Genomic DNA, 23,364 nt, shown 5'->3' on the forward strand with positions numbered 1-23,364 from the left:
AGATGAGCTACCGCCAGAAGGGGTTGAGTCATAACAAAGCATTGAACTTCGCTGTGTAATTAGAAGACAAGTTCATTGCCAGGGTCCTGATAGATAGAGGTTCAAGCCTGGACATATGCCCGTTGACTACTTTGAAAAGACTGGAAAAGGCTTGCATGAGATATGGGTGGGAAGCATAAATGTGAAAGCATTCGATGGATCTCAGAGATGCTCTATTGGAGAAATCAGCCTTGATCTACAGATGGGCCCGACCTGGTTTGATGTTGAATTCCAAGTGGTAGACATATTTGCCACCTACAACTTGTTGATGTTGAATTGCATGGATACATGCAGCTGGGGCAATCACTTCTACTCTACACCAGGCTATGAAATTCAAGTGGAATCATTAAGAGGTGATTATTCATGGAGATGGAAGCAACCCTATCTACACCAACCTGACTGTGCCAGCCATCAAAAATAAGAGGAAATTGGGAGGAGAAACATACAACTGCATTGAGCAAGTAAATGCAATTAAGAAGGATCGATGGTAGAGCAACAAGATAGAAAGCATACTAATGTGGTTGGGATATGAACCAAGCAAGGGTCTTGGCCGAAAATACCACAATATCATGGCACAACCTTTGGGCTCGAGTATGAATATACTGTGCAAGAATACCTGGATTAGACACACCGTGGCGTACCGATTAATACCCGTTAGAACAACCCATACCACCGCTGCACTAGACATTCCGCCAGACTGATGTAATTTGGGGATCTGAGGAAGATGAGGTTTTAGCCGGCATGAGGAAACCTTTCTTGGAAGAGGAAAATATGGATTGCGGTGCAATTTTAGAGGAGAAGGGGGATGACCATACCATTAAGATGATGGGAGAAGGAGCCGTTCTCAAGAACTGGATTACTACACCATCCCGGGCTTGCTGAGTACCTGTGTAGCTTTGGCAGAATTAGCATGATTTGTTTTAAAATTGTTTTGGAAATTTAAGACATTTTCAGTAATTTGTTTTGAAATAATTACTCGATCCATCGAGTCATACTTGCTGACAATTATAAGCTTTATTAATGCATTATTGCTTTTTGTTTATTTATTTTTATCTTTCTACATTCTTTTCAGCATAATTATTACATATCCCGATGAACCTACGACTGTGACATGTAATGAGACAACGCAACATAAAGAAAGTGATTCGGAAGACTTGGAAGATGATATTATACCTAAGGAAATTGTCAAAGAAGTCGAGAATTTCGAGGACAAACCAAAGCCCAATTTGGATGAAATCGAGGCAATTAAATTAGGGGATTATCAAATAGTCAAAGAAACTCGCATTAGCATTCAGAGAAGGAAGAATATATTAGGTTTCTAAGGGAATATGAGGATATTTTCTCATGGTCTTATGACGACATGACTGGGTTAAGCACATCCATAGTAGCTCACAAGATCCCTACAAACCCCATGTGTCCCCTAATAAAATAGAAACTCAGGAAATTCAAGCCAGATATGAGTACAAAGATAAAGGAAGAAGTTACCAAGCAAATCACAGCCAAGGTCCTTCGAGTGGTCGAGTACCAAACTTGGTTAGCCAACATTGTTCCGGTTCCGAAGAAAGATGGGAAAGTCAGAGTGTGCATTGACTATAGAGATCTGAATAGAGCAAGTCCTAAGGATGACTTCCCGTTGCCCAACATACACATACTGATCGACAACTGCACCAAGCATAAACTCCAATCCTTTGTGGATTGCTTCGCAGGATATCACCAGATTTGGATGGACGAAGAGGACGCCGAAAAGACAGCCTTTACCGCACCGTAAGGGATATATTGTTACAAAATAATGCTATTTGGTTTGAAGAATATTGGAGCTACCTACATGAGGGCCATGATGACTATTTTCCATGACATGATACACAAGGAATTAGAGGTGTACGTGGATGATGTTATCATCAAATCTAAAAGGAGTTCAGATCACATAGCATACCTGGAGAAGTTTTTTGACCGGCTTCGAAAGTACAATTTGAAATTGAATTCGGCAAAATGTGATTTAGGAGTCCCTGCTGGGAAATTGCTAGGCTTCATCGTCAGTCGTCGTGGTATAGATAGACCCATAAAAAAGCAAAGCTATTCAGGAATTGCCACCGCCAAAAAACAAGAAGGATGTGATGAGTTTTTTGGGACGCCTCAATTATATCAGCCATTTTATAGCACAGTCAAAGGTGATATATGAGCCGGTCTTCAAGATGCTTAGGAAATATATTGCAACAAGCTGGACAGAAGAATGTTAAAAGGCTTTCAATAAAATTAAGGAGTACTTGTCTAAATCGCCCGTGTTGGTCCCGCAAGAGCTAGGAAGACCTTTGCTGCTGTATCTGTCTGTGTTGAACGAAGCTTTTGGTTGCGTCCTCGGGCAACATGATGAAACCGGGAGGAAAGAGTAGGCGATATATTATCTGAGTAATAAGTTCACACCTTATGAGGCCCGGTACTCTTTGCTGGAGTGCACCTATTGTGCTTTGACATGGATAGCCCAGAAGTTGAGACATTATTTCTGTGAATACACCACATATCTCATATCAAGGATGAATCCACTAAAATATATCTTTCAGAAACCCATGCCTACGTGTAAGTTAGCAAAGTGGCAGATATTGCTAAGTGAGTTCGACATCATCTATGTGACTCAGAAAGTAGTCAAGGGGCAAGCATTGGCCGATCACTTAGCAGAGAACCCTGTAGATGGAGAATACGAACTATTGAAGATGTATTTTCTCGACAAGGAAGTGTCGTTTGTAGGTGAAGATATTGTCGAAACATATGATGGTTGGAGGATGTTTTTCGACGGAGCAACAAACTTCAAGGGAGTGGGCATCGAAGCTGTTTTAGTATCAAAAACTGATCAGCATTATCTGATATTCGCAAAGCTCAGGTTCTCGTGCACCAACAATATGGTGGAATATAAGGCATGCATCTTGGGACTCAGATTGGCCATTGATATGAATGTTCAGGAGTTGTTGGTAATCGGAGATTCTGATCTATTGGTACACCAAGTATTAGGAGAATGGGCCACCAAGAACACTAAAATATTTCCATACTTGCATTATGTACAAGAGTTTATCAAGAGGATCACAAGAATAGAATTCAAACATGTTCTAAGGATTCAGAATGAGTTCGCAGATGCATTCGCTACCTTGTCTTCCATGATAAACATCCAGACAAGGATTTCATCGATCCTATCCCGATAGAGATTCGTTAACAATCAGCTTATTGTGCTCATGTTGAAGAAGAGTTTGATGGAAATTCGTGGTTTCATGATATCAAGGAGTATTTGGAGAATGGACAGTACCCAAAAAATGCCACACACTCAAAAGTGTATGCTTCGAAGATTGGCCAACCATTTCTTTTAGAGTGGTGGACTTCTGTATAGAAGAACTCCTAATTTTGGATTGCTGCGATGTGTCGATGCCAAGGAGGCATCTAGATTGCTCGAAAAATACACGCCGGAACCTGCAGACCTCACATGAACAGATTCGTTCTAGCAAATAAGATATTAAGGCCAGGGTATTTTTGGATGACTATGGGGACAGAATGCGTTAAGTATGTACCAAAGTACCACCAATTCCAGGTACATGCTGATATGATACGAGTACCACCCAACGAACTCAATGTAACAAGTCCAGCCTGACCCTTCTCTGTCTGGGGCATGGATGTCATTGGTAGATGTACATTAATTCACAAAATGGGTTGAAGCAGCTTCTTATAAGTCTATGACTAAGAATGTTGTAGCAGACTTCGTTCGAGATCGTATTGTTTGTCGGTTTGGAATACTTGAATAAATCATTACCGATAATTCCGCTAATCTCAACAGTGATCTGATTAAAGCCATGTTTGAAACATTCAAGATCAAGCACCGGCATTCTACAGCATACGGGCCACAGATGAATAGAGCCGTGGAAGCCGCCAATAAGAACATCAAGAAGATATTAAGGAAGATGGTGAACAACTACAAGCAATGGCATGAGAAACTACCATTTGCTTTTCTCGGGTACCGCACCACAGTTCGTACATCACTGGGGAAACCCCTATCTACTAGTTTACGATACTGAAGCTGTTATACCCACCGAAGTAGAGATTCCTTCCCTAAGAATCATACAAGAGGCCGAGCTTAGTGATGCGGAATGGGCACAGAGCCGGTATGAGCAATTGGCTCTCATTGATGGTAAAAGGATGAATGCGGTGTGTCACGATCAACTCTACCAGAATAGAATGGCAAGGACTTTCAACAAAAAGGTTAGATCTAGGCAATTCACACCAGGGCAATTGGTGTTGAAACGGATCTTTCCACATCAGGACAAAGCAAAAAGGAAATTCTCACCTAACTGGCAAGGCCCTTACATGGTTCACCAAATACTGACAGGAGGAGCGCCTATACTTGCAGAGATGGATGGATAAATATGGCCAGAACCTATCAATTCAGATGTAGTCAAGAGATATTATGTTTAACATTAGGTTTGCAATTTCTATTTGATGTAACCTGAACTACGCTTGACCTGATTCCCGTTTGAGAGGGGATACGTAGGCAGCCCTATAGATTCGGTCACATCATAATAAAATCTTCATTACCCCTTTACATTCAGGAACTGGGGGCAAGATTTCGAGTTTTTTTAATCTTATTTCGTCAAAGATTTCCAAGAATAGCATTGTATCAAGTATGTATTTACACTGGGGCAGAACTTTGAGGAGGGTCCTAAAAATTTCGAGTTGCGAATGTTGCAATGTCTCGAAACGTGTCATAGTACCCAAGTCGACAAATCATTCATTGTATGCATCATCACATATTTTGAACAACTGCGTTTTTACAAATGATTTATCACAAATGCATATTTTCGAAAATTTCATTTTTTCTGTAGTAGCCAGATGTTACCCTGGGTGACTCGAACAAGGAAGCAAGACAAGGAGCAAAGGCGAAATGAAGAATCAAAGGCACGGACCAACCTCCCCCCCCCCCCCCCCAAAAACAAAAACTCACGATTTTTCTTTGGATGCAGGCATAACGGACATGACAAGCATGCCCACAAATACATAACAAGAATGCTATCTTCAGTGACAGAAGTCACCAAGCGCAAACGCGTCAAGCTAAGAATCACTTTCTTTCTCATATTTAATCTTTGCCTTTCTCTGCATAGGGCTAAGCACTTCCTTCATTCTATGCATAGGGCCAAGCACTGCCCTCATCATTGCATGAGACTAAGCATTGTCTCCATCACATTTCATAAGGCTAAACACCACCTTCCCTTGCATGAGGCTAAGAATCGCCTTCATCATTGCATAAGTCTAAACACTGCCTTCCTTTGAATGAGACTAAGCATTGTCTCCATCACATTGCATAAGGCTAAGCACCACCTTCCCTTGCATGAGGCTAAGAATTGCCTCCATCATTGTATAAGGCTAAACACTGCCTTCCCTTGCACGAGACTAAGCACTGTCTCCATTACATTGCATGAGGCTAAGCATTGCCTCCATCATTGCATAAGGATAAAACGCTGCTTTCCCTTGCACGAGACTAAGCACTGTCTCCATTACATTGCATGAGGCTAAGCATTGCCTCCATCATTGCATAAGGCTAAATGCTGCCTTCCCTTGCACGAGACTAAGCACTGTCTCTATTATATTGCATGAGGCTAAGCATTGCCTCCAGCATAAGTCTAAGCAATGCCTTCCCTTGCACGAGACTAAGCAGTGTCTCCATTACATTATATGAGGCTAAGCATTGCCTCCATTATTGCATAAGGCTAAACGGTGCCTTCCTCTGCATAGGGCTAAACACTGCCCTCATCACATATAAGGCTAAGCGCTTCCTTGTCTCGTCCTTGAATACAACTAAGAATCAGCTGGTCCCTCTATCAAATGATCGATATCTCCGCATCTTTGCATTTCACGGGCTGAAACATCGCCACATTGTCCGAAGGCATCATATTCTGAAGGCATCATTCTCATAGCCTGAAGACATCATGCCATGGCCTGAGGATCTCTCAAAACTGTACATCATTATTCAAAGGCGTTATAGTCCAGAGGCACCATCTTCATAGCCTGAGAATCCCTTATCATACGCTTCATGGCCCGGGACGTCATGGTCTAAGGACATCATCCTCATCGTACAAAGACAACTCTCACGGTCCGAAGGGAATTTGCATCATGTTTAAATTTTTGCAATAACCCTATATATTCACATGCATGGTGTCTTAAGTTTTGCAGGTAGCGCAGAACGTAATCGTTCTACAAACAGGAGCAATTCTCTCTCCGGTTTCCGTTCACAACGTTCACATCATATGCTGATCTCAAACGTAACCATCGACAGGCAATTGATTACTTTTTATTCCGTAACCACCCAAACGTTCATCTCGAATATCTGCAACATTCAAATTCACATTCATAGCTCTACCCAAAATTATCCGTTACTCATGACACCATCCTATACAAAAGATCTTTCCTTCAAACATACAACCATTCCTATAATGACTCCATCGTTTCGATCGTCGCTGGATCCTGAACTACACACGGCCTGATTTCTATAATACCAGGGATATGTAGGCAACTTAGAAATAAGGGTTCGGCCACCATTATTTAAAAAAACACATCATCCTCACTCATTTCGGACAAAATTGGCCATCATTTTCTTTACCCGACAACTCTTTCATCATTCTTGGGTAAAGAAGGGCAGTTGTTGATAACCAATTTTACCCTCATATTTTATAAAATATTATATATACTTTTCAAATATTATTTTACATCATTACCTAATTTACGAGAGTCATATAAGTATTTTTCAAAATTTTTAAAGCTTTAAAATTGATTTGCTTGCATTTAAGTTGCTCAAATATTATTAATTATCCTTTAAAATTATTTTGTGATGAATTAATCATCCAAATTTATTATTTATACCCACATGTATGTTTTGTAACACCTTTCTTTATTTCATATAATTATATTTGTATTTTTGTGTTATTTACACATTTTTGCAATAATAGCCTATATTCTATACATAATTATATTTATTACAGTACTTATGCTAAAATAATATTTTTATATTTTTATAATGTTAATTTATTATTTGCAAGCATTTTAATACATAAATAATATCTTATTATTTATTAATTACTTTTTTATAAATTATTTTTAATAAATTTTGCGTACTTAAACCATTGCCCAATCTTTGAGTTGATTTCAAACCCAATACACTTGCCCAGACCCCAAAAGCCTAGCCCAATAGCCCCAAGCCCAAACCAAACAACTCTCTTAATCAACCCGGTCGATACCCATCTAAATGACCCGCCCCACTCTCTCATTCTATCTCAGCTATTGATCTTAGAGATTAACGGCCCACAACCCATCTCCCATATTCTATTAACCCACCCCAAACCCTAATGCCCATTTTCCCTAAGACGCCATCCCCAGACACTCCCAATCATTCTCCCCCCTACGAAACCCTAGCTGCCTCATCTCAAATCATTCTCTTATTTTTGCTAGACAATGGAATCTTCTTGTGATTCACCTTCCTTATTTGTGTTACCGCATCAGTATCTACGCAACAATGGTGTTACTTAGTACTTGCCTAAACTTAGCAAGTACCATCTCTTAGAATCGGGCCCGTTCAACTTTAATCTCTAAGATTTGGACAATATCTCATCCATATACATGGAAGAAGGGTTGGTTTCTCACATCAGCGGACTAATTTTATAATACTGAACCCTAATTAGGGTTTGAATTCTGATTTGTCCCTTTTACTGGTTCTATTATTGATTGCATATCATATTTTCTTTTCTTATTTGTGCTTAATTGAGTGTTTCCATATTTGTTCATTCAATTTATACTACTATATAAACCCCCGTTCCACGTTCCCCTTCAAGGACTCAACGACTATCACTTGACTACTGTTACTACCACTATTATCTCACTCTCACTCTCACTCATTCTATATTATTCTAAGACTTTAATTTTAGTCGACTGGAAGCCAAGGCCACCGGAATTTGACCTTTTAACCTCTCTCAGTGTGAGCACTACTCGGGGTTCATCTGACACCCTTGGGAACTCTGACACACTAATAATTTTGGGGTTTCTACTGTTCTCTTTGCTATTGATAAAGAAGCTGCTGCTGGCGTTTACTATTCTGCCTTATTTTCTCTTTAGTTCTGCAAACTGGTAAGTAATGAGACTCTCACAATTTCATTCTCTCTTGCTTGTGTTCATGATTTGTATGCTCATGTTATTTTGCCTTTTGTAAATCAATATGATATTGTTTGCCTCTGTTGGTATTCTTGTTTGCTTTGAAATTATTATGTGCCTTTTTGCTTTTCTAGCATCTGAACCTGTTTGAACTCTAAGCTTCGATGTATGCTCACTATATGTGTGTAAATTTAACGATCATGACTATTCTAATCACCTATTGTTTGCTATGAGTCCCTTCTCATGCCTTTCCTTGGGTTCCAATACTAAAACTCTTAGGAGAACATCCCCTGCCCAGAACATGATTGAATGAACTTCTTTCATGCTGAATCATTTATGTGTAATCTATTGTTTCTCTACAAACTGACCATGATCATGTGAGCCCTCATGTTACATTATTGTCTTAATGTCCAGCCAAACATAATTTTTTTGCTATTTGTAATTCTGAGGAATGCACTCCTCGACTTGTTAATCATGTACTCTTTAGCATTGTCTAAGACTTCTAGGGTAGATTTCAATGTTTAGCTTCTTCTCTTTTGTGTAGTCAACTGGTATGATTCTTGATGTCCGATTGCCCTGTTAACCTAGAGTTGATATATTCATTTACCTACCATGTGCTCTTTAGGGACTTTGTGTTATGTTCAATGCTCACCATGTTAAGTCTCATGTTCAACTAAGTGATATGTCTGCCAAACTATACCCACTAACATGTTGTTCTGCTGTCACATTCTCATTAGGCTCTCATGTTAAAGCTTCCATGCTAAGGCTGTATCTCACTTGTTATTGTCTATGGCACTACTAGGTTCTCATGTTCAAAGCCCTGCCTAAAAGTTCGCTAAGATAGTCCTAGGCTAAGCTTTGTTTTGAAAATTTGTTTAAATTAATCCTGTCGCCCTTAGACTCTTTTTCTGGATTGATAAGGACGAACTTGCTTCATATGTGTCTTGTATGTTTCCCAAATTAAGCATGATCTTGCTTATATGCCCTGACTAGAATGGTTTCTAGTTACAGTTTTTAGAGTAGTTCTATTACCTTTGTGGCTGAATTTAGCATCCCTTAGCTTATTCATTAGAATCGTTTGGGCCTGGTATGTTGGGCCTGCCTTCGGTATTGAGGGTTCGAAAGTATATTGTCTGCACATGGAGTTTGGGCCTGCTGTCCGCGTGAAGTCCTAAGCATATTTGAAGGTCCAGATGTGTTACCGGGTTATTATATATTTCTATTTTGGCCTGTAATTATTACAAAAAATTTAATAGCTTGTAAAACTGAATGATGGGAAAATTAGTAAAAAGAGGTAACGAGTATACTCTATTCTTGCATAAAAGGGTAGAGAACATGCATATAGGGTCTATGTGCTTGATTTGCTGTTTTTGTTTAGCATTCTTTATTTCTGTACAACGATAGAAATCATGTTTCTAGGAATCACACACACTTCACTCAACCTATCTAATACTCGTACACCACTCAAAGCATATTAGTTTAAGTATTTGCTATACTTGTTTCTATGTCTAGTATTGTGCGCACTTAGATAACATGCCTATAGGATACAATAACGTATGTTTTGTTAATGCTCATCTAGATACCATGTATATAGGGCTTCAACTAATTAATCAATCAGTTGCTCCTATTTCTATTAGTACACTGCTACTCTATATATCATGACCATAGGATCTTAATCAACTAATCAATTACTTTATTGCTTCATTGTATCTCCACACTTAGATGACATGCTTATAGGGATAAAGTATTATAAAAATAATTTTCAATTGTAAACCATTAGAAATCATGCCTATAGGATACTATTACTCGTCCTAGCAATACAAGAAATCAACCTTATTGTGGCGACTACAGTTGCTACATAATCCCTAATAGTCGCTACTAAAATGTATCAGTGGCGACTTTTGTATTGCCACAAGCACAACCGTAACTGAAGTATATTTGTGGCGACATTTGAAGTTGCTGCTAAAAGAACATATTTTGTGGCGACAGAGTTGCCACAGAAGGTTGAAAAAAATGCTACAAAAAATTATTCCATAAGAACAAATATTAGATGGGTCGCCACTGTATATTCACCTTTAGCAGCGACAAGCATCGCCACAAAAACATTTATGTTCAGTGGCAAGATTATGTCGCCACTATAAATCTCTTTTAGTAGCGACAGGCGTGACCACAAAATATTTAACCATGAAAGACACAAGGTTTTCTGTAGAGACTAAAGTCGGTGCAAAAGAAATAAACCTACAGTGGCAACTTTTATATCGCAACAATTACTATTTTTTTGACAAAACCATGTCGCCATTAAAACTTATTTGCTCAGAAATTATAACGACCAAAATTATATACATTTCCATGCCAGTAGGAACCTAATTCTCTAAAATTTCATATAAAAATATTCATATTAATTGACTATCAATATTAAAGCAACCAATAATGTTTGACAAACACCAAAAGAATTTCTCAAGCCGAATATTATAAATATTATCATTACTAAAGAGTCAATTACATATATACTACCCGATACTTCATTGTGCATTGTAACTGTACGCATATCCATATCCCAAAAAGACAAAATATTAAGTGCCTTGTAACTGCTCCTTGCTCGACACCATCCTTGAACGATACCACTGTTTAAGTGCCTTATCCCTGCTAGACAAAAGTAATATATATAAGGAACATAATGTGATTTGTTATATCCAAAAACATGCCTAGACAGATAAATTAATGTACAAGCTAATTATACATTAGTATAACACAAAGTTAATTTGTTCTATGCTATTTCATTTGTGAAATGAAATGGTTTGGTTCAGGTAAGCCTGGTTTACAGCCTAAATATTACTACTCAAGCAGTCATATTATCTTGACAATGATGTATCATTAGGTTCACAAAGATTTGAACTTCAAACCATCTCAACTACTATAATGCACATATTTGAACTTTTTCACGCAGTCTCAGAGTTAGGCAAATAAGGTCATTTACAATGATAGTCTAGTTACAATGATTGTCTATAATAGTCTATTTACTATAGTTCTATATTCACAGTAGACTGTAGACGTCACCATATCTTTCCTTTCCAAAATATTTCCTCACAGAAACTTCAGGACTAGTTAAGTACGACAACAGGTAATGGTTTAACGAATATAGTTTGCTTACTAACGTCAAAGATGTAATCAGGCCGTTGAAATTGCAATCTATTAGGGCAGCAAGAGATATTTTTCATTTGCTGTATCCACATACATTCGCTTCAAATGATTCTTTTTTTGTGATTTTTTTTTGTTGTATTCCTATAGATTATCAAATGGCTCAGACAAATTCGAGATAAAATCTGAGAATACAAATGTGAAATTGCTGAAAAAATAATTATCCCTAACTGTATTAGAGATTTGAGCATAAATGAAAAGATTAGGAACAGAAATTCAAGATGAAATCTTTCCAAAAAAAAACTAAAAATATTAGGGATTTGAGCATAAACGAAGAGATTAGGGATTTGAACATTATCCCTAACTGCATGTTGAAATTGTTTTCTTAGAGAATCATTATAAAAAAAAAACCCAAATGTAAATATATCTTATATAAATCTTTATGGGGTTTTAGTTAGATATGAGATAGTAACAAATAAGAAGGAAAGGATGTTCGAAATCGATTAGGAACATAAATCGTTTTTTTTGATTCTTCCTCCATGAAATTATCGATTAAAGAAGAGCAACTTCTTTCCCAAAAAGAAAAACGAAAAATATTAGGGATTTGAACATACCTGACAAATGAGATTCACATTTTGATTTGAGGGATTTTGATTTAGCTGAAATTTTCGCTGAGGAGAGTAGGCCGATTCTAGAGAGAATTTGGCTGAAACTTTTGCTGAATGTTAGGGCTTCTGTTCGTTCATACCAAGAGCAGGTAAGTTTTAACTAATTAGGATAGGTATTTTTCTTTTTGTTAGTTATTTTAAAAGTAATAATATGTGGTATTGGAGCGACCCGGTTGCTGTAATAAAGATTTACCAGTGACTTTTCAAAAGTCGCCACTATAAATATGGAGCCAAAATTTTATTTTTAGCGGGACTGAAAATTTCAGCCACATCAGAGGCGACCTAAAAAGTCACTGCTAAACATTAACCATCTGTAGCGACTTATAAAGTCGCTACTAATAATTTAGCTGTTGTAGCAACCTATAGGGTCGTTGCTATATGTCGCCATTAATAATCCAATTTCTTGCAGTGTAGATAGAATGTCCATAAATCAAACGTCGTTAATCTTGGCTTTCTAACAGTCTTACTGCCTCACTGCACGAACAATGTAGATGTCGTGCCTATAGGTTTGTAATACCTTTAACCTGCCAATATGTTAGCCTTAAGCTGCAATGTTGCATGTACAATACTGGAAATCAGAATCACCTACAAACCATGCCTATAAGACTTAACGACTATAATGCTTCTTAATCTTGAACCTATCTATCGCTTAATCTGCCGTGTGCATTCGTTATTTATGTGTGGTTGTTAATTTGAGCCTTTTATTGCATTTATGTAAAGTCCTATATGTTTTGAATTTGCACTAGTTTTATCATTTTTGAGCATCCTCAATAGAGTCCAGAACCACCTAATAGTTGGTCCAAAGTCTCCTTGACCATAGGCATGGGACAGATAGTGCACGCGTTGGACACGACCTAGAATTAAATTAGAACGCCTTTAAATAAACAACTTTAACATAGTAATCGGGTAGCAGGAGATGATAGTTTGTGCCCGCTGAATAATATGAGCAACCCATACCTTAAGGGAGTTGCGAAGTATTATTTATATTCCACGGGGTGATCCTTTAGGCTAAAAAACTCGGGACCCCCCTTATTTTATATGTTTATTGTTCAGACTTAGTCATTAAATATAGATTAATCAATTTGTACATTGTAAACTCAAAAGACTTGTATTAATCACCTATATAGTTTGATTTTTCCCGATTTCCTTTAAAGTTGTTCATAATAGAACCTTTAAATTCCTTGTCTTCCTTTACTTATACGATCATTTAGGACAATTGTAATCCGTTAATCCCACATAGTTTAAACTTTGGCCGGGACCCACAGTTGTGGACCTTGACGGATTCATAATACCTTCACTTTGAGGTAATTAGAGCCCTTACCCGATCTTTGATGACATTACCTAATTAAACAGAGTTATTTGCAAATAGGTGCCATAACACACCTTTAAAAATCGTTAGGTTGAGACTCTCCTCTTTTGATATCCGTTTGAAATAATTGTCATACGTCGAAACCCACTTTCAAAAGAAAACAGGACACGACAATTGGTACAGAGATGTCTTTACTTATCTTCTAGAGGCTATAAGGCTTTAGAAAAATTTCACTTCTTTCTTTCTCTATCTTGAAACTTTATTCCATTACTAAAGTTTGAACCATTCTATTCTTGTTCTTTCACAGATGATGAGAACACGCATAACATCTACAGCCAGGGAGGAGTAAGATCCCCCTGTTGCAGCCACTATTGGGGGTAGGGGCCGGGGCCGGGGCCGAGGATGAGGCAGAGCTCATCCTAGAGCACATGCAACAACACCCACTATAGAGCCTCAAATTGATCGCGAGGAGGAGATCCAAGTTCAGACCGCACCAGTCCGACTCGCTCAGGCCCCAGAGGGATTTATAGCTACTCCCGTACTTCAGGACGCCCTAGTCCTCTTAGTTGGACTCATGGAGAGTGGTGCTTGGGCTGGAGTATTTCCTATAGCACCAGCTACCTCTCAGGCTGGGGGAGGAGCACAGACTCCCGCCACTCACACTTCGGAGCAGATGGCTCCTATATATCAGACTTCGGCAGTTCCAACAGTTGGGGTAGTTCAGTGCGTTGTTGTTACAAATCGTAGGGAGAGGACCGCGATGTGTTCTGAGGGATTGATAAGGTTGGATACATTCACCAAGCTCTTTCCTATTTATTTTAGTGGTTCACCTTCTGAGGACCCACTGGATTACTTGGACTGTTTTCTTGAGGTATTGCACAATATGGATATTGTTGAGACCAATGAGGTTGACTTTGCAGTGTTCCAGATGACCAGTTCTGCCAAGAGGTGGTGGTAGGATTTTGAGCGGAGCAGACTAGCCGGTTCACCTTCACTTACTTTGGGTCAGTTTTTGCGACTATTTTTGGAGAAGTTCATTCCTTTCCCTCTGAGAGAGGAGTATCGAAGGCAGTTCGAGCACCTCTAGTAGGGTGGCATGACTGTCACCCAGTATGAGACCGGATTTGTGGACCTAGCTCGTCATACAACTATCATAATTCCCACTAATAGAGAGAGGGAGAGAAGGTTTATTGATGGTATTACTTTTGGCATCAGGCTTCAGATGGCCAAGAAGATGGGGGATGATATTTCTTTCAATAGGCCTGAGAATAGGCCTCATCATTTCGGTTGCTTCACTGGTGCCTCATTTGGAGGTAGAGGTTCTTTTGGTAGAGGCCATCCTCCTAGGACGATTCAGCCAGCTCTTTAGGTAGCCCACGGTGCTTCGGGCAGTTGTGGTTCTTATGGGTCTTATATTGAGTGGCCAATATTTGGTGAACCTTCATCTCCTATCAGTACACCACCGCTACAGAGTTACTCCAATGGTTATCCAGGCTGTCAGGGTCAACCTTAGCTTTAGCAGCCTCAGCATCCGAGAGAGTGCTTTTAGTGTGGAGGTACAAGTCACATCAGGGGGTATTGTCCTAGATTGATAATCATCATACCTCAATATGGTTGCCGTGCTATTATGCTGGCACCGGTTGCTCCACTACCCACATAGCCATCTAGAGGCAAGGGTCAGGCAGCTAGAGGTAGAGGTCGGGCCATTAGGGGTGAAGACCAGCCAGCTAGAGATTGTCCGAGTGGCGGAGGATAGAGTGTTGGGGCCCGACCCCGTTGTTATGCATTCCCAGCTAGACAAGAGGCAGTCATCTGAGGTCGTCATCACAGGTATCATTCCGATTTTCCATAGGGATGCCTCTGTTTTATTTGATCCAAGCTCTACTTATTCATATGTGTCCACACCTGTGGGAGATTTTATTGTTGTAGATCGTGTTTTTTGCTCGGGTGTGGTTTCTATCGGGAGCTTTGAGACCAGTGTAGATCTTGTACTTCTTGATATGGTGGACTTTGATATTATTTTGGGCATGGATTGGTTGTCACCTTAACATGCTATTTTGGATTGTCACGCCAATACGGTGACTTTAGCAATGATGGGATTGACCCGATTAGAGTGGTGGGGGACTCCTGGCCATTCTACCAGCAAGTTATTTTTAATGTGAAGGCTCGACGTATGGTCGAGAAGGGGTGTCTAGCATATCTGGCCTATATCCGTGATCATAGTGCGGAGGATCCTTTCATGGATTTAGTACCAGTTGTGATCAAGTTTCTAGAGGTGTTTCCTGCAGATTTGTCGGGGATGCCACCCGACAAGCATATTGACTTCTGTATGGACTTGGCTCCGGGCACACAACCTATTTCTATTACACTCTACAGTATGCTCCTAGCTGAGTTAAAGGAACTGAAGGAGAAATTGCATGCTTTGCTTGATAAGGGATTCATTAGACCTATTGTCTCACCCTAGGGTGCACCAGTGTTGTTCGTGAAGAAGAAGGATGATTCACTAAGGATGTGTATAGATTATCGGTAGTTAAACAAGGTCACTACCAAGAACAAGTATCCAGATTGATGACTTATTTGATCAGCTTCAGGGTGCCAAAGTATTTTCGAAGATTGATCTGCAATCTAGCTACCGTTAGTTGAAGATTAGGATATCGGATATCCCTAAGACAACTTTTCAGATTCTATATGGTCATTATGAGTTCCTAGTGATGTCATTTGGCTTGAAAAATACCCAATAACATTCATGGATTTGAGAACCGGGTATTCAAGCCCTACTTGGATTCTTTTATGATCGTCTTTATTGATGATATTTTGGTCTACTCCCAGTCGAGAGGAGCATGAACAACATCTGCATATGGCACTTCAGACTTTGAGAGATAGTCAGTTATATGCCAAATTTTCAAAGTTTGACTTTTGGTTGGATTCGGTTTACCTTTTGGGCTATTTTGTATCTTTCGAGGGCATTAAGGTTGATCCTAAAAAGATTGAGGCCTTTCAGAATTGTCCTAGACCTGCTTCAGTTACAGAGATTCGGAGCTTCTTGGGTTTGGCAGGTTATTATCACCAATTCGTGGAGGGGTTTTCATCTATCGCAGTCCTCTTTACCAAGTTGACCTAGAATTGTGCTCTTTTTAGATGGTTCGATGAGTGTGAGATGAGCTTTCAAAAGCTCAAGACTGCATTGACTATAGCCTTAGAGTTGGTGTTACCTACGGGTTTGGGGGTCTTAAAATGTGTAGTGTGATGCGTCGTGTTTTGGGCTTTATACAGTGTTGATGCAAGATGGTAGGATGATTGCCTTCGCATCTTGACAGTTGAAGGTTCATGAGAATAATTACCCGGTGCACGGCTTGGAATTGGCAGTTATTATTCATGCATTGAATATTTGGAGGTGTTAACTCTACGGCGTGTCGTGTGAGGTATTCACGAATCATCGGAGTTTGTTAGAGCTTTTTAAATAATATGATATCACTATTTTGTAACATCCTGGGAAGGCCAATGTGGTGGCCGATGCCTTGAGCAGAAAGGCTGAGAGTATGGGCTGCCTTGCATATATTCCAATTGGTGAGAGACTGCTAGCATTTGATGTTCAGGCTTTGGCCAATAAGCTTGTAAGGTTAGATGTTTCTCAGCCTAGTCGGGTTCTTGCTTGCATGGTTTCTTGGTCTTCTTTGTATGAATGCATCAGAGAGCATCGGTATGACGACCCTCATTTTCTTGTTCTTATAGACACAATGCAGCACGGTAATGCAAATAAGGTTTCTATTGAAGATGATGGGGTGTTGCGAAAGCAGGGTCGGATTTGTGTGTCCAATGCGGATGGGTTGCGTGAGGTTATTCTTAAGGAGGCCCACAGTTTGCGTCATTCCATTAATCCAGGTGCTGCCAGGATGTATCATGATTTGAGATAGCATTATTGGCGGAGAAGAATGAAGAAAGATATAGTAGAGTATGTGGCTCGGTGTATGAACTACTAGCAGGTGAAGTACGAGCATCAGAGGCCGCGCGGTTTGCTTCAGAGACTTGATATTCTCTAGTCGAAGTGGGAGCGTATTACCATGGAATTCGTTGTTGGGCTTGCATAGACTTTGAAGAAATTTTACGTAATGTGGGTCATTGTGGATAGGTTGACCAAGTCGGCGGATTTCATTCCGATGGCGGCTACATATTCTTTGGAGAAGTTGGCCTAGATCTATATCTGTGAGATTGTTCGCCTCTACGGTATGCCGATGACTATTATCTCCGACTGAGGCACACAATTCACATCGCATTTATGGAGAGTCGTGCTATGTAGTTAGGCACACGAGTTGAGTTGAGTGCAATATTTCATCCCCAGATGGACGGGCTATCCGCGTTCACCATTCAGACTTTGGAGGATGTGCTACATGCATATGTTATGGATTTAGGGGGTTCATAGGATCAGTTTCTACCTCTTGTTGAGTTCACCTACAATAATAGGTACCAATTAAGTATTCAGATGGCTCCTTATGAGGCATTCTGTGGGAGGTGTTATCGTTCTTAATTTGGTTGGTTTGATCCGAGAGAGGCAAGGTTGTTGGGCACGGATTTGGTTCAGGATGCCTTGGGGAAAATCAAGTTTATTCAGAATCGACTTTGTGTAGCCTAGTCAAAAAAGAAGAGTTATGCTGATCGGAGGGCTCGTGATGTAGCATTCATGGTGGGAAAGAGGGTTTTGCTGCGGGTTTCACCCATGAAGGGTGTGATGAGGTTCGGGAAGAAGGGCAAGTTGAGCCCTAAGTATATTGGTTCTTTTGAGATCCTTGAGAGAGTTGGCGAGGTGTCCTACAGACTTGCATTGCCACCTAGCTTATCGGTAGTTCACCCGGTGTTCCATGTCTCCATGCTCCGGAAGAATTATGGTTGTTCGTCCCATGTATTAGATTTTAGCTCAGTCTAATTGGACAAGAATTTGACATATGAAGAGGTGCGGGTGGCTATTATAGCCTGACAGGTCCGGAAGTTGAGGTCTAAGATTTATCCTTTTATAGGAGTGCAGTAGAGAGGTCAGACGATTGAAGCAGCTATGTGAGAGTCCGAGACCGATATGCAGAGTAGATACCCATACCTTTTTACCAGTCCACGTACTTTTCTATGTCTGTTCGAGAACGAACGTTTCTTTTGGAGGTGGAGAATGTAATGACCCGATAGGTCGTTTTGAGTATTAGCTCTTAATTCCGTGTTCCGAGACATCTACTAGATTTATTTGATGATTTTTTATTTGTTTGCGCATTCCGTGTCTTTTTTCAAAAAGATTTTACGTAAAACTTTGAAGAAAATATGATTTTTGGATTTAAAAACATCTTAAGTTGATTACGGTCAACATTTTATGTAAATGACCCTAGATCGGTATTTTAACGATTGTGGTAGGTCCATATCATAATTTTAGACTTGGGCGTATACCCAAAATTGAATTTGGAGGTCCCTAGGTTGATTTGACTTGTTTTGCCGAAAGCTAGTAATTTGAAGGTTTGGAAATTTCTAGATTTGACCGTAGGTTGACTTCAGGCCTACAGGGTTCGCATTTTAGTTCTGGGACTTGGTATAGGTCCGTTATGCTATTTGTAACATGTCTGAAAAATTCGGTGCAATTCTGAGTTGACGATTGGTTGTGATTTTAGAGGTTCTTGAGTTTTCTTTAAAATTTCATGTATTTTGATGTCCGATTCCTAATTCTAGATGTTATTTTGGTGTTTTCATCACGTGAAAGAGTTCTTATGATGTTATTACACTTTCGTGCATGTTTGGTTTGGATCCCGAGGGGCTCAGGTGAGTTTCGTGTAAGTTACGAAATATTTTTGGACTTAAGAGATTGCTGGTTTCAGTTGTTTCTAGTGTCTGATCCTTTGTGCTTAGCGATCATGAAGCTACTTGTGCGAACGTGAATGGGAAACTAGGGAGGGGGCGGATTTCTTCATCGCGAACATGAGGGACCTGTCGGGAACGCGAAGTGGAGAGGGGTTTACCCTTCACGAATACAACGAGCCTCTCAAAAACCTGCTTCATTGGGGTGACCTAGGGGAGAGTCGGAGGTCCTTCTTCACAAATGCAACCAAAGGTTCACGAACGTGAAGGCTCGATAGGGGATACATTCGCGAACGCGAAGATGGACTAGCGAACGCCTAGGCCATTTAGGCCGCTGTTCTTCGTGAACGCGAAGAGTTCATGACGCCCGAGTATTAAAAATAGCTGAAAGTTAGGATTTTCATCATTTTACACCATTTTGAAATTTGAGCTTGGCCTAGAGGCGATTTTGAAGAGGTTTTTCATCCCATATTTATTGGTTAGTAAATTTTAACTTTTTTTATTGAGTTTAACCCATTAACACCCATTGAGTTTAACCTTTAATCTAGGATTTTTCATGGTAGAAATTAAGGATTTGGGTAGAAATTGAGTATTTTTTAAAATTGATATTTAAACTTCAAATTGAGGTCAGATTTCGAAACAAATCACATAACTAGGCTCGGGGGTGAATATGTGATTGGGTTTTGGTCTGAATCTTAGGTTTTAACCAAGCGGGTCTGGGTTTTACTTTTGTTGACTTTTTCCAAAATCATTAAAGATTGAATCTTTTTCACTCGTTGGTAGTTTCTAAAGCCTATTTTGAATTATTTGAACTACATTTGGCTAGACTTGATTGGTTTGGAGGCTACTTCTAAAGGAAATGTACCGCGATTGTGCATTGATTTGGTTGCGTGGTGAGGTAAGTGTTGTGTCTAACTTTGACTTGAGGAAATTAAGACTTGTTGATGTATTTGTTATGTGAATTATGTGGGGGAAATGGTGTATATGTGAGGTGATGAGTTTATATGCGCCATCATGGGATTTAGCATGCGGGATTGGGATATTTATACTTGTAACCTTGTTATGAACTATTTAATCCATGTTTGAGGTTACGTAGAGGTTAATTCTCTCAATGAACGTGATAATTGTCATTTTTGTGATGAAATTGCTGATTTGAGCTATGATAGCATACTTTGCACATGCCTACACTTTATCATGTGAATATACCAGTTCAGAAGCTTGAAATTTGATATTCATTCATCATATACATGAATTCTTGTATATTTTCTTCTGTGTGATATTATTTGGACTGGATGCATGTGAACACACCATGCGGATTGTGTTGTTATGCCTGTGACCACGTCGGGCGAATGTTGTTATGCTTCTGACCACGCCGGGTGGATTGTGTTGTTATGCATGTGACCACGCCGGGCGAATTGTGTTGATATGCATGTGACCACGCAGGGCGGATTGTGTTGATATGCTTGTAACCACATCGGAGGGATTATGATATTGAGCCTATGACCATGCCAGGCTGATAGCACGTTGAATTGGTCATGATTTCTGTGGATATGTATCTATCCCCCCTAAGGTCACACTCTCATGTTTCTCTCTTGATGGTGTACATGCGAATTTGAGGATATTGATCAGTGGTTTGGTACAAATATGGAATTATTGAGGAAAATTTGGCCAATATTTGCTTTGTATTTTGTATTTCATCTTTAAATGCAATTTCCATTGTTAATTACCTGATTTATTTGCATATCATCTTTATATGCTATATCATTAACTAAGAAGAGAACTTGAGTAATTGTTCACACACAAATAGTTCTTTCTGTGCCTTATGACTTGACCACATTATTGTTCTGAACTTGTTGAATTTATGAAACTGCACAGGTTATAGCAAGTATCATATATAATTCTTGCTTCTTTTACCTCGCCGAGGTTAGTTATGATACTTGCTGAATACATTGAGCCGATTGTATTAATGCTACACTCCACACTTAATTGGTGCAGATCCAGATGTCATACCAAGTCTTGATGTCTCTTTTCTTATATACTGTGTTTTATTTCAGATAGTATTGTATTTGATCATTTCAGACGTGTATTTTCATATTTGAGCTCATGAATCTGTATTTACCTGTTCTGGGGGAATTATCATGTATTGACATTATTATGTTATTAAAGTTTTAGACTTATGTTATTTCTGTAAATTCTTCTATTTTGGTCCTTTATTGTTATGCCCGGCTTGCCTAGCAGGCACCATCATGATTGATTGGGTTTTGGGTTGTGACAAGTTAGTATCATAGCCTAGGTTGATAGGTATTACGAGTCACGAGCAAGATTAGTAGAGTCTTACAGATTGGTACGGAGACATCTGTACTTATCTTCGGAAGGCTACCGAACTATCAAAAAATGTCACTTTCTTGCATTCTTGTCATGCGGGTTTGTTATTTCTGAAGTTTGAAACTTGAATCTTCTGTTCTCTTATAGATGGTGAGGACACGTGCGGCCGGATCAGGCAGATGGCCACCAATACCACCTGTTAGGGCAGCGAGAGGCCTGGACCGCGGTAGAGGCCGATGTGAGGCTTGTGCTACAGCAAGGACAACACATGTGGAGCTGCCAGTTTCTCCAGCTAAGGAGCAGGTACCGACTGTTGTTGAGATGGTGGGACCAGCTCAGGCACCAATAGTGCCCATTGTTATCTATGGCCTTTAGGAGGCCTTAGCCTAGATTTTGACTGTGTGCACGAGCCTGGCTCAAGAAATTTTGATCCCAGTTGCACCAGCAACCTCACTGGCTGGGAGATGTGCCTAGACTCCTGCCGCCTATACTCTAGAGCAGCTAGGTCAGGGTCACAGACACCAATGTATTGTCTGTTTAGCCAGCTGCTTCTTCTCGAATAGAGGTTGGTCCACCTATGAGTGACGAGGAGCAGAAGAGGTTGGAGTGGTTTGGGAGGCTCAAGCCTCCAGAGTTTAACGGAGCTGAGTCAGAGGATGCTCATGATTTTCTAGACCGGTGTCAGCGGATTCTTCACACGGCAGGTATTTTGGACACTAGTAGGGATGCATTTACTACTTTTCAGCTGACAAGGGTAGCTTACATATGGTGGCAAATTTACGAGTTGAGCAAGCCAGTTGACGCAGCACCACTTATGTGGCATGAGTTCTTAGTTCTCTTCTTAGAGAATTTTGTTCCCAGACACGCAGAGAGGAGTTGCGTAGGCAGTTTGAGCAGCTACGCTAGAGGGGTGTGACAGTGACTCAGTATGAGATGAGGTTCACAAATTTGGATCGTTATGCAATATGGTTGGTTCCCACTGAGAGGGAGAAGATTAGGAGGTTCATTTATTGCCTCAAATATGGGTTACATTTTAGTATGGTTTGAGAGGTTGCGATGGATGCTAGGTCTCGCACCCCGTTTTCTCGCGAAGGCGAGTTTCGACATGTGATAACTCTTTTAAATGGGTATTAAAAGAGAAGAGTCACCACCTAATGATTTTAAGGTGCGTTAGGGCACATATTTGCAAATAACTCTGTTTGACTAGTCAACACCACCAAAGATCGGGTAAACGCTCAAATTACCTCAAAGAGAAGGTGTTAGGCATACTTCGAGGTTCATAACTGTGGGTCCCGACCGAAGTTTACACCATGTGGATTAGATAATTAAGCTAGGTGATCAAATAAGCAAAGAAAGTTGTAGAAGTTGAAAACTCTATTATAACATAAGTGTTAATTATATGACTAATTGATACAAGTCTTAAAAAATCACAAGGAGTACAATTGCGTTGATCTATGACTAAGTGCGAACAACCAGTATATAAAAGGATTGGGGGGGGGGGGGGGTTCCTATATCTTTTAGCCTAAAGGATCACCGCGTGAAACATAAATAATACTTCGCAACTTCCTTAGGGTAGGGGTTGCTCATATTATTCAGCGGGAACAAACTATCATCTCCTACTACTCGATTACTATTTTGAAGTTATTACTTAAAGGCTCTCTAATTCAATTATAAAACGTATCCTGTGAGTGCACTACCCGCCCATGCCTATGGTCCAAGAGGATTTGGACCTACTATTAGGTCATTCTAGACTTTACTGAGGTTGCTCAAAATGATAAAACTAGGCGACATTCAAAATAGATAGGACTGTACACAATTGCAATGAAAGGCTCAAGTTGACCTCCACACGTAAGAACAAAAGCAGGCGATCAGATTCTTACATTAGGCAAT

The 23,364-nt window shown here is 39.8% G+C and overlaps 2 protein-coding genes and 1 long non-coding RNA gene across 3 annotated transcripts; 2 read left to right on the plus strand and 1 right to left on the minus strand.

Moving 5' to 3' along the window:
• The first annotated feature begins 2,603 nt into the window (after positions 1–2,603).
• On the plus strand, positions 2,604–3,230 carry LOC138909589 (uncharacterized). The gene has a single exon (XM_070200796.1). It carries the CDS (start codon positions 2,604–2,606, stop codon positions 3,228–3,230), a length of 627 nt encoding a protein of 208 aa, XP_070056897.1.
• A 772-nt stretch (positions 3,231–4,002) lies between these two features.
• On the plus strand, positions 4,003–4,437 carry LOC138909590 (uncharacterized). Its single transcript, XM_070200797.1, has one exon. It carries the CDS (start codon positions 4,003–4,005, stop codon positions 4,435–4,437), a length of 435 nt encoding a protein of 144 aa, XP_070056898.1.
• A 6,186-nt stretch (positions 4,438–10,623) lies between these two features.
• Positions 10,624–12,128, minus strand: LOC104090807 (uncharacterized). The gene is made up of 2 exons (XR_684996.4): positions 11,961–12,128; positions 10,624–10,851 (listed from the first exon to the last, which is right to left on the minus strand). It is a non-coding gene; the product is annotated as an uncharacterized lncRNA (long non-coding RNA).
• Positions 12,129–23,364: the final 11,236 nt, after the last annotated feature.

This window comes from Nicotiana tomentosiformis, chromosome 4 (assembly GCF_000390325.3).
Source record: "Nicotiana tomentosiformis chromosome 4, ASM39032v3, whole genome shotgun sequence".
NCBI lineage: Eukaryota > Viridiplantae > Streptophyta > Magnoliopsida > Solanales > Solanaceae > Nicotiana > Nicotiana tomentosiformis.